Source organism: Saccostrea echinata, unplaced genomic scaffold, assembly GCF_033153115.1.
Source record: "Saccostrea echinata isolate AGI-Se365-2 ecotype Australia unplaced genomic scaffold, CSIRO_AGI_Sech_v1 ptg000028l, whole genome shotgun sequence".
NCBI classification, from domain to species: Eukaryota; Metazoa; Mollusca; class Bivalvia; order Ostreida; family Ostreidae; genus Saccostrea; species Saccostrea echinata.
In genome coordinates, this window is record NW_026889777.1 from 7,539,077 (window position 1) to 7,555,616 (window position 16,540).

General features: G+C 34.1%; 1 protein-coding gene across 1 annotated transcript in view; it reads right to left on the minus strand.

The window, feature by feature from the left end:
* Positions 1 to 6,027, minus strand: part of LOC133193690 (omega-amidase NIT2-like) — a 30,324-nt gene extending 24,297 nt beyond the window's left edge. The window contains exon 1 of the mRNA XM_061329644.1: positions 5,984 to 6,027. Coding sequence (XP_061185628.1) covers positions 5,984 to 5,993 — 10 coding nt within the window. The 5' untranslated portion in view covers positions 5,994 to 6,027. The remainder of the gene's footprint in view (positions 1 to 5,983) is intronic.
* Between the last annotated feature and the right edge of the window lie 10,513 nt (positions 6,028 to 16,540).

The window sequence follows — 16,540 nt, forward strand, 5'->3', positions numbered from 1 at the left end:
TTACCGAGAGTCGCGATATGCGGGGTGATTCGGAATACCCTAAATGATCTAACATGGGCCCACATAATACGACTAAATTCGTTTCATGAATGAACTGGTTCTTAACAAATATATGTACAGTATACAATATCTTTTCTTTAGATCTGTTTGTTTATTATTTTCAACCACAATCTGCAGTTACACGAAATCCATGCACAACGGCGCTACACCTGTCAATCAAAATCACTCGATATTGTGAACTCAGTCTGGTGTTACGGCAGCATTTCCAAAGTGATTCAAAATATTCTATCGGCTAATTCTAATTTTTCGCGTTGAATAATAATATTTTGGAACAAAGTTGGAATTAAGGCTGGAGCTGCATGCTGTGAATTTATCACACCTGCAGTCTGCAGTCTATGTATATGAAGCATCTGCTGAGTAATGAATCAGAGAGCATAATATGCGGAACAAGTTTGATTGAGATTTTTACTTTTCCTTTAAGATAAGATGATTAATAACATAATTTATGCATCTAATAGATACATATCAATGTACATGTGTAGCTTTTTAAAAACAAGAATCTGTAATTGAAAATGTGAAAGTGAAGAGTTTAGGTAATAGTTCTTAACCAAAATTTAATGACAATTCATTCCTTCCTAGTCTCTATATAACTTTTAATTACGGCCGTGCCCTCTCCCCTTCAATTGATGTCTTATACATGCTTTTAAATTCTGTTTACGTATCAAGAAATTTCCACAGGTACTTGTGGACAGGATCCCCCCCCCCCCCCCCCCAAATTCAACCCCGATGTTTCTTGGACATTTTTTTCCACAAATTATATTTATTTCACTTATTCATCATGTGTACCATAGGAAAAAATCGAGTACAAGTACCTGTGGAAATTTCTATTTGCCCCCCTCCCTCCAAAAAAACTGAAATTGCTTTCTACGGGCTTGACAAAAGGTACTTGTGGATAGACCCCCCCCCCCCCCCGATATTCAACCCCGGGGCTTGTTGGACATTTTTTCCACAAATTATATTTATTGCACTTACTCATCATGTGTACCATATGAAAAAATCGTGAAAACCCCATTTGATAATCGTTCCACACAAAAAATGCCTCACTATGTATAGTTAAAACATTAATTTTTCATATTTCTTGATGAAATTAACATTAAAAAAAGCAACACAAAATTAATACCGGATTACATATCACTTGAATTTATCATAAAGCAGAAAATCTGTTCTGCGGGCTTCAAGGCCAGCTCAGGAACCTAAAGATGTCCTCATTTTCCAAGTCCAGTACAGAACGTAAAATAGATGAAATAAATCACACGATCATTGGGATGAACTCAAAGAAAGAAGACTCTTGAGGAAAAGATATTTTGATTCGACTTATAGACTGAAATCAACCGATATTCTCTTTTTGCCACTCTTTCCTGGTGCCCTGGGACTCTGAATGTAGGATCAGTATTTTTTTCACAGGTCCGTTGTACGGATTGTACCGGGGGGGGGGGGGGGGGAGGGGAGGCAGACCTTCTGAAAATAGTCTTTTGCTGTAGTTTTAATATGTAAATTTTGATTTAGTTGCTGCTTGCACCCTCCCCACTCTTTGTTTCTCTACGGTCATACATAGGCGAATCCCAGCAAAAATGTAATGACCCCCCCCCCCTCCAACACACACTTTCTTTTAAATATGTATTGCGATAGGACTTAAAATAGGAAAACATTTTCTGCATATCTCTACATCGAAAAATATAAAACAAATATTTTTTTTATATTTTCTTTTTAAAACAACATAGATAATTATGCATAGCTAATTAAATACTGAATTAAATATTTATCTTTGCAGACAATATGCTCTGGGTTATAGAACATGATGTGAAAGCGTATCGTAATGCACCTTGTAATCCTTTGGATTTTCAGATTTAAGGCCAATGCGAAAACCCAAAGACGCCGACATTTTTTTTTATGCTACTGTAATCGAAGATCCGGAACGATTTTTGTCCTGTCCACCTGTCTATTTGTCTGTTAGACTGTGTTAGCCTCTTTGTCCGCAAAAAACTATGCCCATAAAATTTGATTGGTTGGAACTACTGCTTTCATATTTCTTATGTGTATTCCTAGTAACAAGGACTTCCTTCAGGTACCAACATATTTGACCTCTTGACCTTGAACTTGGAGTTTGATCCTCTTTCGCAAAATTTTACCAAACTATAACCTTGGCCAAAACTTTTGAACAGTTGGTGCTATGGCTTTTATACTTCACATCTGTATCCCTTGTGATAAGTCTCCTCCTTGGGTATAAATATGTTTGACCATTTCACCTTGATCTTGGAGTTTGACCAACTTTTAAACAACTTTAGCCTTGACAATAACTTTTGAATGACTAGTACTAGGGCTTTTATATTACATGGGTAATTTTCTTGTGACAAGGCCTGTCATTGTATACCTTTAATTTTGACCATTTTACCTTGACCTTTGAGTATGTCCTACTTTTGAAAAACTTTAACCTTGGTTTTAACTTTTGAACAGTTGGTGCTAAGGCTTTTTTAAAACCATATGTGTATTCCTTGTAACAATTAAGACCTTCCCTCAAGTACAAACAATTATGATCCCTTGACCTTGGAGTTTGACCTTTTAAAGAAATTAACCTTGGCAATAACTTTTAAACTGTTGCTGCTATACTAGTATATATTTCACAGTATATTCTTTGTTCAAGACCTTTATTTGGGTAATAACATTTTTTTTATCTTTTGATCTTGACCATGGAGTTTGACTTGCATTTGAGAAACTTTAACTTTTGCCATAAGATGCCATATGGGGGCATCAGTGTTTCAAAAATCACACGTTGTTCAGTATCCAAATCGGGCATAAAACATTTACAATGATCCTTTAAAGCAGTGAGTTGAACCTAATAAATTACGACTATAGAAATTATGATAATTTATTTCGATGTATGGTCTAAAAAAACGTTTATTATACCTCTGTGAAAACTAGCTTACAAGTGAAAAATCACTAGTAAAATAGAATTTGATTGGCCGAGAAAGTCACGTGTCCATCATGTTTGCCCTGCAACAAAACGTCGTGTTTCACGATTGTGACGTCACAATTAAACGAGTGAGGAGTTAGATTGTTTATAGCGACGCTGCTAACTTTGTTCGCGCGGTAACAACAACTAAAAATTCACCCCAAAAAATCACCCTAATTAATGGAATTGCATACAGATAGTAGATTAAACATTCTTTGTTAAAATGTTTGCACTTTTCAAAATTCGTTTATGGAAGTACAGCTAACATACGTCATGAGACGTCACAGTCTAGACGTTCCAAATGTCTCGTGCTGTTTGAAAATTAAGTGAACAATGCACTCGCCCAACGGTCGCACCGTCAACATATTATTGTTGATTGATTGTGTCGATTTAAATGTGTAAAAATGTAATGGTGTTTGAATGTTACTGGTGTGATCACACAAACTTGTCACGTAGGAATTTTTTTTTAATGAAACGAGGCTATTGGTGTACCTGTAACTTACTTCTCTTTCATATCGTTCTCATCAAATGCATGTTTGCTTTATTCATTGGATCTCCTTTGTAATTCCTGCATTTTGGTTAATTCGGTATTATAAACAATTTATTGCATAATAGAGCATAAAGATTTCTTCGCAAATGAAAAATCATATTTCCCTCTGGCGTTGCCTTCGGGGAGTATGATTTTTCATGGGCGAAGAAATCTTCATGTTGCCCTCGCGGAATATGATTTTTTATGGGCGAAGAAATCTTCATGTCTCCCTCACTATCATGCAATAAATGCAAACTGTGAACTTGTCAAGTCCGAAACACACAAAAGGGTATCGCTGATATCATACAGAGTGTATCATTGCCTTGATCAGGCCCATAGGAAGCAAATTCAGTTTTTTTTTTTTTTTTTTTTTTTTTGGGGGGGGGGGGGAGGGGGCACAGCCATACATTTTCAGTTGACAGTTGAGGGGGCACTACTACCATAAATTTCCTGACAAGCAAAAAAAAAAAAAAGGTCACCAACTACCAAAAATTCCTTGAAAAGCAAAAAAAAAAAAAGAAGGTTATCAGACGTTTTTATTGAGGTGGCACAAGCTATAGTATCTATGTCTACTATTGTAATCTATATATGGGCAAAATTATTGGGGGGCACGCCCCCCTCGGTTCCTACGGCCATGTTGATTAAATTTAGGGTCACTAAGGAAAGAATGTTTTGACTGGATGAATGGTCTGAAAGAACATGTGTTAACTTGTCGAGTCGGTTACACATAGATGGGGTTTTCTTATAACCAGAGTGTGTCATGGTTTGATGCAAGGTCATTTGAACGAGTTCAAGGTCATCAACGGAGAAATAACATTCCTTAACTGTCTTTCTACTGGTGAGACATTGCAAGTTCATACCCCTTACAAGATTGCTTATAACCTTAGAATGTGGCATGACCTTGACTCAAGGTCACTTCTTCCTGTTCGCAGCTCCAACGGAAGACCTACTCGTTGCTTTGCAACGAGCTCTGCTCTAGTTGTTTTTATATTTCACACAACTCCTAACATTCTTATACAGAGACCATATACTGTTAAACATTTTCCCCTTGATCCCTAATGTTATGAGCTTTTTGAAAAGATAATTTCTATTAATACTATCGAATGCCTTACGGAAGTCCACAAAACAACAGTAGAGTTTTTTCCCATTCGAAAGATGTTTATCAATTATACTTTGCAGTGCAAAAATTGCGTCTATAGTACCAACCCCTGGTCTGAATCCAAACTGTGCATCAGTTAAAATAGAATTACTTTCGGACCATTTCATCAGTCTATTATTAAGTATAGTTGTAAATATTTTTAACATACAACTCATAAGGGTAATGCCCCTATAGCTATCTGTTACATCTGGGTCTGCCTTTTTAAGGATAGGTACTATTTCACCTTCACACCATGTGAGAGGAATATTACCAGTATCAAAATAACATTAAATATTCTTGTTAAAAGTGGGCTTAGGTCTTCACACATGTATTTAAAATACTCATTTATCAAATTATCTTTTCCTGGCGATTTTCTGCTTTTTAAACAGTTTATAACATCTACAACCTCTTCAACAGTTATATTAACATCTAGTTCATCAAATACAGCATTCATATCATATTCTGTATTCCAAAAATCAGTATATGTAACATCTTTACAGACTCCTAGGTTTCTGAAATATTCAAAAAATTCTTCTACACTAAGATTACAATTGTTTTCTGTTAACATTACATTTGTTATAGATTGCTGTAAAGTATATAATGAAAAAAATAAGTATTTTCTTGATTTAACATTTTTTAAATAAGGATACTGCAACACTCTTGCATTTTTTGGGATTGTGTAATCTAATAGTAAAAAGACAGTTTTTTTAATTTCACTTAAATTAAAGGTCACAGTGACCTTGAAATAGGTCGCGACACACCTTCTACCTAAGATGCATAGATTGGCCAAGTTTGATGATTTTAAGTCCAATAGTTTTCTAGTTATGAGCCGGACAGGATTTTTCCATATTTTGCCATAGCATCTTAATTAAAGGTCAGAGCGACCTACTTTAAATGTGCGACACACCCTCTACCCAAGAAGTATCAGCTGACAAAGTTTGATAATCCTAGGCCTAATAGTATTAAAGTTATGAGCCGGACACGAAAAAGCTAACAGACGGACGGACGGACATAATACATCTCGTCTAAAGACGGGCGTATATAACATGTGACCTAGTTTATTCCGCATCCTTTTATTTATTAATGATGTTGTAAACACAAAAGGTGAATAAACTGCAAATCTTGAATCTAAAAGCAAAGACGTGCACATCTAATTTTATATCGAGCAAAAATCGGAAAGTGATCCAACAAGTCAAGCATATAAATAAAACAAGCATGTGTATATTTACACAGACATGCACAACAGACCGACGTCCAACGGCTATAGTGGAAGATTTACCTCATTAAATGGACACAGAATACTTACGGTTCGTCATTGTTTGCTCGTGGCTGGAGAAGTCACTGCCACTGGAAAAGAGGCCTGAGATAAATGTGAACTATCGAACGAGAAAGTTATCACGAAGAATATTACCATCTATCACAGCAAGTGAACGTATTTTTCAGCGAGCCTCTGTGATAACTAGTTAACACTTAATATCATAAAGTATGTAATTTAAAAAAAAAACAAACAAACAAACAAAAAAACGTTCTAATTGTTCATGATGTTTGCATGTGTATATATGCTTTGATCTGTTTACATGGAATAAGGATACATAGAAATTGGAACAGAATAGATGATTGCATGTTGAATTTATTCATGAATGAACGGAAGATGATATAACCACTTACTTTATTATACATGTAGTTGCTTTACATTGGGCACTTCCAGATGTTTATAGAAGCTTGACCTGTATACACAGTCGGGGACACAAAAGGTCAACACACAGGTTATTTAAAGATCAAGGTCCGTTCTTAAGGTATGGCGTGCAGAAGAGGCGCTCTTTAAATGCCAAGATTCGAAAAGTCATGTATAAATGGCCATCTTTAAAAATTATGTTTGACCTCTTCCGACCGACTGACTAAAAACGGCCCGACTCAAAAAAAAAAAAAAAAAAAAAAAAAAAAAAAAAAAAATTAACCTCTGGCCGTAATTGGGAAACAATTATTTTTTTTTTTAAATCATTCCGAAGTTTTCTCATCCTATTAATTAATAATTATTTTAACTTCACATTCGGACCGTAAAACTCTCGAAAACTTTTTTAAGACTTGATATAAAACAGTGAAAAATATAATGCAATTTTCCCAATCTTATATCACAGGCATTTTTTCTGAAATATTTTTTACCCCTTGGAGGTATAACTTTGATCTGTTTTTGTCTTGAAAATTGAAAAATTACGAGTGATATGAGGAGAACCCCTGAAACTGAGTCACCATAAGCAGTTGACAGAAATGTTGTTGTTGTGGAAAAGCTTTGTTTTAGAAAGATAATTTTGCAAATGAAAAGTTCAAACTTAAGAAAGAGAAAAATCACCTTCGAGGGATAAGGATAAAAGCAAAAAATGACCTTGAACAGACCCAAATCAATGGTTTTAATGTTTTCGGGAAGAACAAACTTAAGGTTCTGATTCGGGTCAGCTACCAAGTAGTCATCTTGTAGCAAGCCATCTGGTATAGTTGATGGTATAGTTGATGATGTATTATTTAAATTGGTTAAATCTTTACTATAGGTCACCTTATTTAAGGACTTTTATTGCTAGCTAGGTCAATTTACCGTTTGACACACTCTTGTCAAAGTGTTCTGTACACTAGTGTGCTACTTGGCTTTCCAACAATGTCCACAGATAATGTTTCAACATCAATATCCTTAGTTGTGCAATAAATATACACTTTTTTCAATGTAGCTCTCTGGTCGTACATCGCAATTTTTATCAGATCACCGAGCTACAGACCTGATGCCACTTTATCCCTATATGCAATATCAGTCCGCTGGGCAGCAGCACTCCAGCTATGCCATCTGTGTCATTTGTGTATACTAACAATGGATGCCATTTTGTGGGATGCCCTGTTTGCAGTGCTTGAACCTAACATACAACAGATCAGTTTCAATACCAGTTTACCCATGGATCTAGATAATCAAGCACAACCAAACCCTAGAAAAATGGTGGAGCAAAATCATCGTAATGATATGCAGTCAGAAATGGTACCAATTAAAGACCAGATTAAATCAAGATACAGTACTAGTTAAACAACAATTTCAATTCTTAGCTGAAAACTTGGAAATCGACCTGCTGCGAGTAGTAACTCAAAATGATCTAGAATATCAAGTACATGATACTTTTCCAAAGGTACTACTTATAAGTTATCAGGAAGATTGGTTTGGATTTAAAAGTGTCACCAAGTGAAGCACTGGAAACCAGAATTTGCAAAAGGCAATTTTTTTTCTTCAGCTTCAGTAGTTCACCAAGTCATTGATTTTCCTGAAATCTACATTTATTAGAAAAGAGATCTAGAGGAGCACTATAAAAAGAAAAAAAAAGAATTTGTAAAAACTAAACAGAAACCGATCAGTCTATGGATGACAGGGAGAAAGAGATATGGAGTATAGTCATAATGGGAATCATAGTTTTACATAGGAATATGTAGGAAATATCTTTTAAAATATTTCTATAAAGAATAGCAAAACCATAAATAGTCATATTAGTATAAAAGCATCCATAGGTGCTGTACTATCAAATCATACCCCCCCCCCCCGCCCCGCCCCCTGGAGTAAGGCGGGACCACAGTAGAATATCAATCGTTTAAATATAAATATATAGGGGAAAATCTTTTAAGGCCATGATCAGTCAAAGAAATATAGGAGCATTCTCAGTATAGATTGAAGTTTGTTCAAACCAGCGCCCCCCCCCCCTCCCGGTCATGGGGATAGGTTAAGACCACTTATATATTTAAACTTTTTAATACTGAACTGATTTCTGCTTTTCTCTATCCAAAGTGAAAAGGTGAGCGATGTGGCCCATGGGTCATTTGTTCGTGGATAACATTGGCAAAGAAGTAGAGGGGTGTGTTTAAAATTATCCTAGATTCCACAGAACAAATGGTTGATAAAACTTAAGCTTTCAGTGCAATTCTCAGAGTATTTTTGATAAGCCATTTTTAAAGGTGCTTAGACACAGATTTGAACTTAATATTTTCTCAAATTTTCTGTATAATATCACGACTTATATATTGAAATAGCATTTCACACGAAAATATAATCAAAAACTTATTTTATCTGGAAATCATTGGAACTACGAATTCAAGGGACGCGTTTGATTAACACATCTTTGCACTTACACAAATTTTAACTTTATCCTTAATATTTAAGAAAAGAAGCGATTTTGTTATGTATTAATGAAAAATATTACATCTATAATCCAGAAAATTCAGAGTAGAAATGGTCGAAAGCAAAACCAACTCACCATTATTGTCCGTCTGTGCTCTGAGATGTGTACAAAGTTTAACAAATTGAACACACACGTGAAACGTAAACTATTTATGTAAACAGGGCACGAGTTCTGTTATTATTAATGTTTACGATTCACCGGGTGTGTTCAATTGTGAAACTCTGCACACACCTCTGAGCACGAACTTATAATACTGTGAGTGGTTTTTTGCTTTCTGGGTTATAGTTTAAATATTTTTCATTAATACACAACAAAATTGCCACTTTTCTTAAGTATTAAGAATAAAATTAAAATACGTGAAAGCGCAAGGATGTGTCAATCCAACGCGTCCAGAAATTCGAAGTTTTAATAACTTCGAGATGAAATAAGATTTTTATTATATTTTAGTATGAAATGCTATAGCAATATATAAGTCATGAAATTATACAGAAAATTTGAGAAAATATTAACTTCAAATCTGTGTCCAAGCACCTTTAAGAAGGTACTTGAAATGTTTGACTCTTCAGATAACTGCAAGCCAAGTGAATATGAGAAGATCAAAACATGTATGTCTTTTGATTGTGATCAAATAAAGAAGATAAAAGTTCATATGTAGGTTGGTGAACTGTCAAATAGACAAGTGATATCAAATACATAGCATTTTACTGTGTCACATGGAAACATGTCAAGTCAACCATGCAATAAGTCTATCTCATCTAGAAACAGATAAAAATCAAAGTACTGAAAGTACTGGGAAGCGCTAAGCATATTGCAATTTGAAATTCATCAGAAATATTTTGAATTCGAATTGTCTTTTGTATTGGAAATTAAGCAATATCTTGACAGTCCGGCTGCGCTAGGGCGAGCACAGTTGTATGATACATAACCAAACATGTGAGTCATGAAAATTTCCCCTTGGGATATGAAATTCAACATTGTCTTATGCCTTTTTATTTCAAGCATTTTATATTTTCTTCTTCTGTCAAAAGATCAATCAATTTTACATACATGAAATTGCAAGAAAATATTTCTCCGTTTCTTAGAAAAACAAAAAAAAAACAAAACAAAACAAAACAAAACAATATATATACAAATTAAATGTCAGATATTTACTCCATACAGCAATGTATTTCTCAAACTTAATAAAAACAAAAGAAGAAGAAAATAACATGTAAAAATATTTTCTTTCTCCATCTCCTTATAGGCGTATAAATCGCAATTTATTGTGGGGAGGGGGGGATGGTCGACGAGTTTTCCGACCAAATTTAGTCTATAAATGTAGCTATACATTTGCTGGAAAATGTATATTTTTAAATAATTTTGAACACTTGAAACTGTCGCTGAAATTCCTCTCATTTATGTGCAACACCGACAGCTAAAATGTCCTGGTGATAATTTTTAATAATAAATTCATTCCGTGTTTACAAGTGTTTCAAATTGAAGATTGGCTGTTAGTGACAGTACTTGAATTTTAGAAACTGCACTCGGAAAATTAAGGTGTTATTTGTTTTTTGCGTCGATTTTTCATATTCATAAGCGATTTATAAATTTACGATTTTATAGAAAAGATTTTACAAGAAATACATTAATGGAGTGTGTAAGATATTTACACAATCGCTACGAGCGTCCAGTATTTATTAATGATAAATAAAACTTAGACTATATATTACATTGTACATTTTGTTTTGAATATGCTACAGCTGTGTATTATACATTTTTAACACTTCACATTCATCGCGCTGTGCAGCATATCGGCATCATGTTTGTAAGAACGTCATGTGACAAAACTCTCTGTCAATGAAATGAGCACCCGTGAAGTTAACGCCCTTTTGTCAGTGATAACTGGTAAATATACATTTTGAGTATAAAGATATTATATCTGTCTTCTTCATTTGATGTTCGGTGCTACCCTTTTATCTCTGATTTTCATATACATAATTATTTATAATGTATTTGCAACAAAATTTGTCTTTTCTGTTTATCTCACAATATGTATATCTGATTTGTAAATATTACTTTTTTAAAATAAAAATTTTATACTTTTCTTCTTCGGATTAAAAATATATCATTAAACCCCCATAAGTATTTTGAACTATTGTTGAAATACTTTAAAATGCTTCGGTATTTTTTTTACGGACGTTTGATGCTTTACTTATTTATGTATGATTTTAACTACCACGCAAAACGTGTTTAGAGGAAAAAAAATATCTACAGCACTGTTGTGTTAGGTGAAAAGGAATACTGAAAATAATTGCCCGTAATTTTTTCGCTATTTCCATGATAAATAATTCAACAGCCCAAGAAAGAAAATACAGAATATTAATCTCAAGTATTAATAAGTCTTCATGAAGGTATACAACATTGTTTTATTCTGTTTTTATGTAGTCCTCATGTACGTACAGCCGCAAACTGCCTTTCCTTGCTAATTATTTACATCATATTTTTTACCCATATTACAAGTATAGAGTACAACACAAGTATAGACAGTCCATGAATGCATTCCAGTCTGTTACTTATTGACACTGAGATGCGAAAATCAACTTCATTGATAGCTCTCTGCATGGTGCAAGGGTGATAATAGACTAATGTCTTGTTTTAGTCACATTGCCTGAAATAAGGGTCTAGAAGAAGAAATAATAGTTTATATGGATATAAGTTATATAGAACGCACATAGGTAAGTACATTGTAAATCAATTTATGTGAAATTTTCTACTAAATAACTCAATTCCAGTTTGAGTTTTAAATACTTATGAAAATCACATCTGAGTTTTAAAAATATGTACTTATTCAATCACAACATAACATGTACATGACATATAATAAATAGTTTTTGCGCCATAGATGCAGCAATTGTTAGCTACATGGTACACAAGTAATGAGTGCCGACACGATTTTAAATGAACCACAATGTATAGAGATAAGGATGACAAGAACCGCCCTTATCTACTAACAGTGGAGTTTCGTACAATGTACATGCATATATCTTTACCTTACTAATTGACTCCTATTATTAGAACTGCGCGTAACTCAGTATTACACTAAATTAGCCGAACGAGAGTCGGGGATTTCCAGTTGCATATTTCTAGAAAACCCAGTGGAGTTATATAACTTGCTTAGTGGCGCTGGATCGCGAAAGGAAGTAGATTTACGATGACAGTAAGCGCTTTGCGCTGTGCTTAGCGCTTAAAAAGTCATCCAGAAATGATAGGTGTCTCCATTGCAGTTGTCATGATTTTTTGCAAAGTTCTGTCAAAGCACATGTCATTCTTGTCAATTATATATTTACAATGATGAATTAAGTCAGAAGTCAACTCTATACAAGGATGGATTAAGTCAGAAGTCAACTGTGTACAAGGATGAATTAAGTCAGAAGTCAACTCTATACAAGGATGGATTAAGTCAGAAGTCAACTGTGTACAAGGATGAATTAAGTCATGCAGAAGTCAACAGTATGTAAGGGTGGATTCAGTCAAAACTCAACAGTATGCAAGGATAGATAAAGTCAGAAGTCAACTGTATGCACGGATGGAATCATTTAAAAGTCAACTGTATACAAGGATGAATTAAGTCGGAAGTCAACAGTATGCAAGGATGGATTCAGTCAAAAGTCAACAGTATGCAAGGATGGATTAAGTCAGGAGTCAACTGTATGCAAGGATGTATTAAGTCAAAAGTCAACTGTATACAAGGATGGATTAAGTCAAACTGTATGCAAGGATGGATAAAGTCAGAGGTCAACTGTATGCAAGGATGATTCAAGTCAGATGTCAACTGTATGCAAGGATGGATTAAGTCAGAAGTAAACAAAATCAAAGGTAGTTCAAGTCATGTAGACAAAGCAAGCTTAATTATGCATAATTATGTATTATCAGTGATAGATTCAGATTATTGACGTTGCCATTGTTAAATAGAATTGACTGTGGTATTATTGTTTGTGAGAGTAATTCAAGTGTAGATATAAAAGAAATTGTTGCTACTTTAATGGAATTATCTGTGATAATATTTCAAGATGGTATTCTGCTCCTACAGTTTAAATTTGATTAAAGTTTCTCTTCACTATCAAATTTCTTAAACTTTGTTATGTACTTTAAAGTACAGTACATAGAATGATTCTTTTGGTTCATCATTCCATTTGAAGAGTGTGCCGACCTTTACTTTTAGACGGGGTCACGTGACCCCGTCTATTAGTTTACTGTCAGTTGAGGCCTCAAAACGGAAGCCGTGGGGAGAACACATGATTTTAATCTACGCTACATGAAAGAGTGCAGAAATTGTTTCGATTAAAATACTAACACTCTGTATCAAACTAAAGAGAGCCAAATGAAGTTTTCTTACTCAAATTAAAGAACCGTTTTGAAAATTTTTAACGTGAAAAACATAATATTGTATGGCAAGTCCTTTTACTATTTATTCGTAAAATAAAATTTTACTTAAAATTACAGAGATATCTCTTATTTTAGAGAGATATCTCTTAAATAACAGAGATATCTCTCAAATTAAAGAGATATCTCTCAACTTAAGGAGATATCTCTCTAAGAAAGAGATATCTCTTTCACTTAGAGAGATATCTCTTACACTAAGAGAGATATCTCTTTCATTCAGAGAGATAACTCTTTTACGTTGAGAGATATCTCTTACACTTAAAGAGATATCTCTTTTCCTTTGAGAGATATTTCTTTCCTTAAGAGAGATATCGCTTAGCGTTAAAGAGATATCTCTTTCTTTAAGAAAGATATCTCTTTCACCTAGAGAGATATCTCTTTTACTTTAAGAGATATCTTTCCAAGTTAAAGAGATATCTCTCAAAGTAAAAGAGATATCTCTCCAAGTTTATCTTAAGAGATATCTCTCAAAGTGAAAGAGATATCTTTCAAAAGTGTCCAAAAGAGATATCTCTCAATCAAAAAGAGATATCTCTTTATTGTAAAGAGACATCTCTCTCCATTATTTTTATTTAAAAAGCATTTTTAATGACTTCTCCATTTACCGGAAGTAAGCTTTATACTCACGGAAATGCATTAAATCAAAACGAAAGTAGAGACGAGAAAGTAGAACATGTGAATTGTGGTGTTTTATGGTATTTGTGAGCAAATTACTGACTTGCGGGTGTAACAATGACCCCAAGGTACGACACAAAAAGTGAACTGTCCTTCTACAAGTGCTTGATCAACTGATTTTTTGGAAAGAAGTTCAGAGTAAGAAACGTAGCCGATCATGAAACAAGGTAAACTATCACAGGGGTTTGCTCCCGAAATGTAAACAATATAAATTAAAAATATATATACACTTTTGAATTTTTTAAAACCGAACGTGACGACTGATACAATTTAGTAGATCTACAAATACATTCCGGAAGCATCCCCTATGATCGTACAAGTACCTGCATACGAGTTACTGTCATACTATGGGATAAAAAATTATTTCAGAAACAAGTGTCTGTGGAAAGCGAGTAGACCATTTGATTCTGAAAGGGAGGGGGGGGACTTGCAAATTTTGGAAATAAATAATCTGAACCTCAAAGTGTTGATAACAAATAATTTGACCTTGCCCCCCTCCCCCTTGTGTGTGTGTGGCGGGGGGGGGGGGGGGGGGCGCAAAACTGTTATAAGTGAAAAAGAAAATATATAATTTTATGTATTTATCATCTTGAAAATAGTTAGTTTGTCCTTCACTGGTATGGAAATAAATAAAAAGCCCTTTATCCCCCTTCTTAGAATGAAATGATTGTCCCCTTAATTTCGTAATTTTGAAACATATTTAGCTTTCCTGTGCTGAAGGCTCAATTGAGCTTTGAATTCTGATCTAAATTTGTGGATCAAATGAAGGGGATTCAAATTAAAGGCCCCACTCCCTTTCAATGGGAGATAATAGATAATTAGTGAAAATTTTATGACATATTTGATAAATATAAATCTTTTTTCTTAAAAACCATTGGGCCAGGTGAGTTGAAACTTATGTGCAAGCTTTATTATAAGAAATATTCTAAAATATTCTATATAGTGTAGATTCAAGTGTAGATTCACCATCATTCAAAGCTTGACCCTCTAGGGTAGGATGGGGTAACAATGAACAATCAAGTTTTACATTAGAATATGTAGGAATTTGTTTTAGAATCTTCTCAATCAAGCTAAGGCATAATTGTTCATACAGTCAAACCTCGTTATATTGAACTCGATGGGACTAAGAAAAAACTTAAAGATATCTGAGGATTCGAGATATCAAGGGTATATTACTTAAACAATAAGCGATTGGGACTTCATGATCATTTCGACATATCCATGGTATTCGAGATAACATTGTTTTCGATACTGAAGTTAAACTGTATTTACCTGGCAGCATTAGGTTGTGTATTGTACATTCAATCAAATTCGTTCAAATTATGACCGGGGGTGGAGGGTATGATGGGGTCGTTATGAGCAATTGAAGTTTTATTACAAAGGAACATATATAGAAACAAATCTTTAAAAATCTCTTGTCAAGAACAACAAAAGATAATAAGTGATATTTATAAGGAAGCATAATTCCTCATTTCTCCAGGGGCTAGGGTTGAGCCACAACAGGCAAAACAATCAAGTTTTACTTAGGAATATATGGGGGGAAATCTGCTCATGGCCATGGTGACTAAGGTGATCATTGTGGGCAATGGGCCTTTTGATTTCATGTTTTTCTAGTGCAGTTGCAGACCACTGTATTTAATATGAAAAGATCAGCTACATGTAATGATTAATGAAACATCCCCTACAAATTTTTTGTCTCATTGTTTCAGATATGAAGTGCAACAAGGGTATGTCCAACACACTTTCTGTGACACTTGTCTTTGAATGCGAAGGATGTCCAAGATTCCAGTGACTGTACATGTAACAAGTCAATATGATTACCTGAAAAAGTGCGAGTTAATTTTTACATGTGTATTTATTATTTAATTATAACTTAGAAATATGCTGTTAACAAGTGTCTTTGAAACATGAAATAGATCAATTAAAAAAAACATTATGTTCTCTTAAAGCCTTAAAAGATGTTTTCTTGTGTATGTGTAGGTCATAAGTACAGTCTGTGGAGACAAGCACTTCTATCATTGAGGGAAAGTCTGCATTGTCAAATTCTTTGTGTAGACAGAAAAGAGATAAGCAATGGAGTGTATGGACCAGACCAGGATTCAAGTCAGGGCCCCCTGAATCAGTAGTCATTTGCTTTACCAACTGAACTATCTGGCCACCAGAAATTGAACCCACCTGGCCCCAAGACCATAAACTGAGAACAGACTTAAGTCAAAATTTCAAACCTATATAACTTTTGAAATAATTTTGATAATGAAACAAAATTTTCATCATGTATTTGAATTTAAATGTTATATAAAATTGCAGAATTTTAAGCAAATAGATTAGATAAAACTCAAGGTATTAAAAATCAAAACTTTGACTTAAGTCTATTCTCAGTTTATGGTCTTGGGGCCTGAATGCCCTATATGGATCTGTGGAAGTCTGAATTATTCAAGTTTTATCAATAAGACAGGTTTTACTCCGCCTATGTCAAGTGACCATAATTAAACAATTCACCGTATACACTTCAACACAACTGCAACCCAAAAAGAAATTATTGTCTTATTATTAATCTTCTGGCT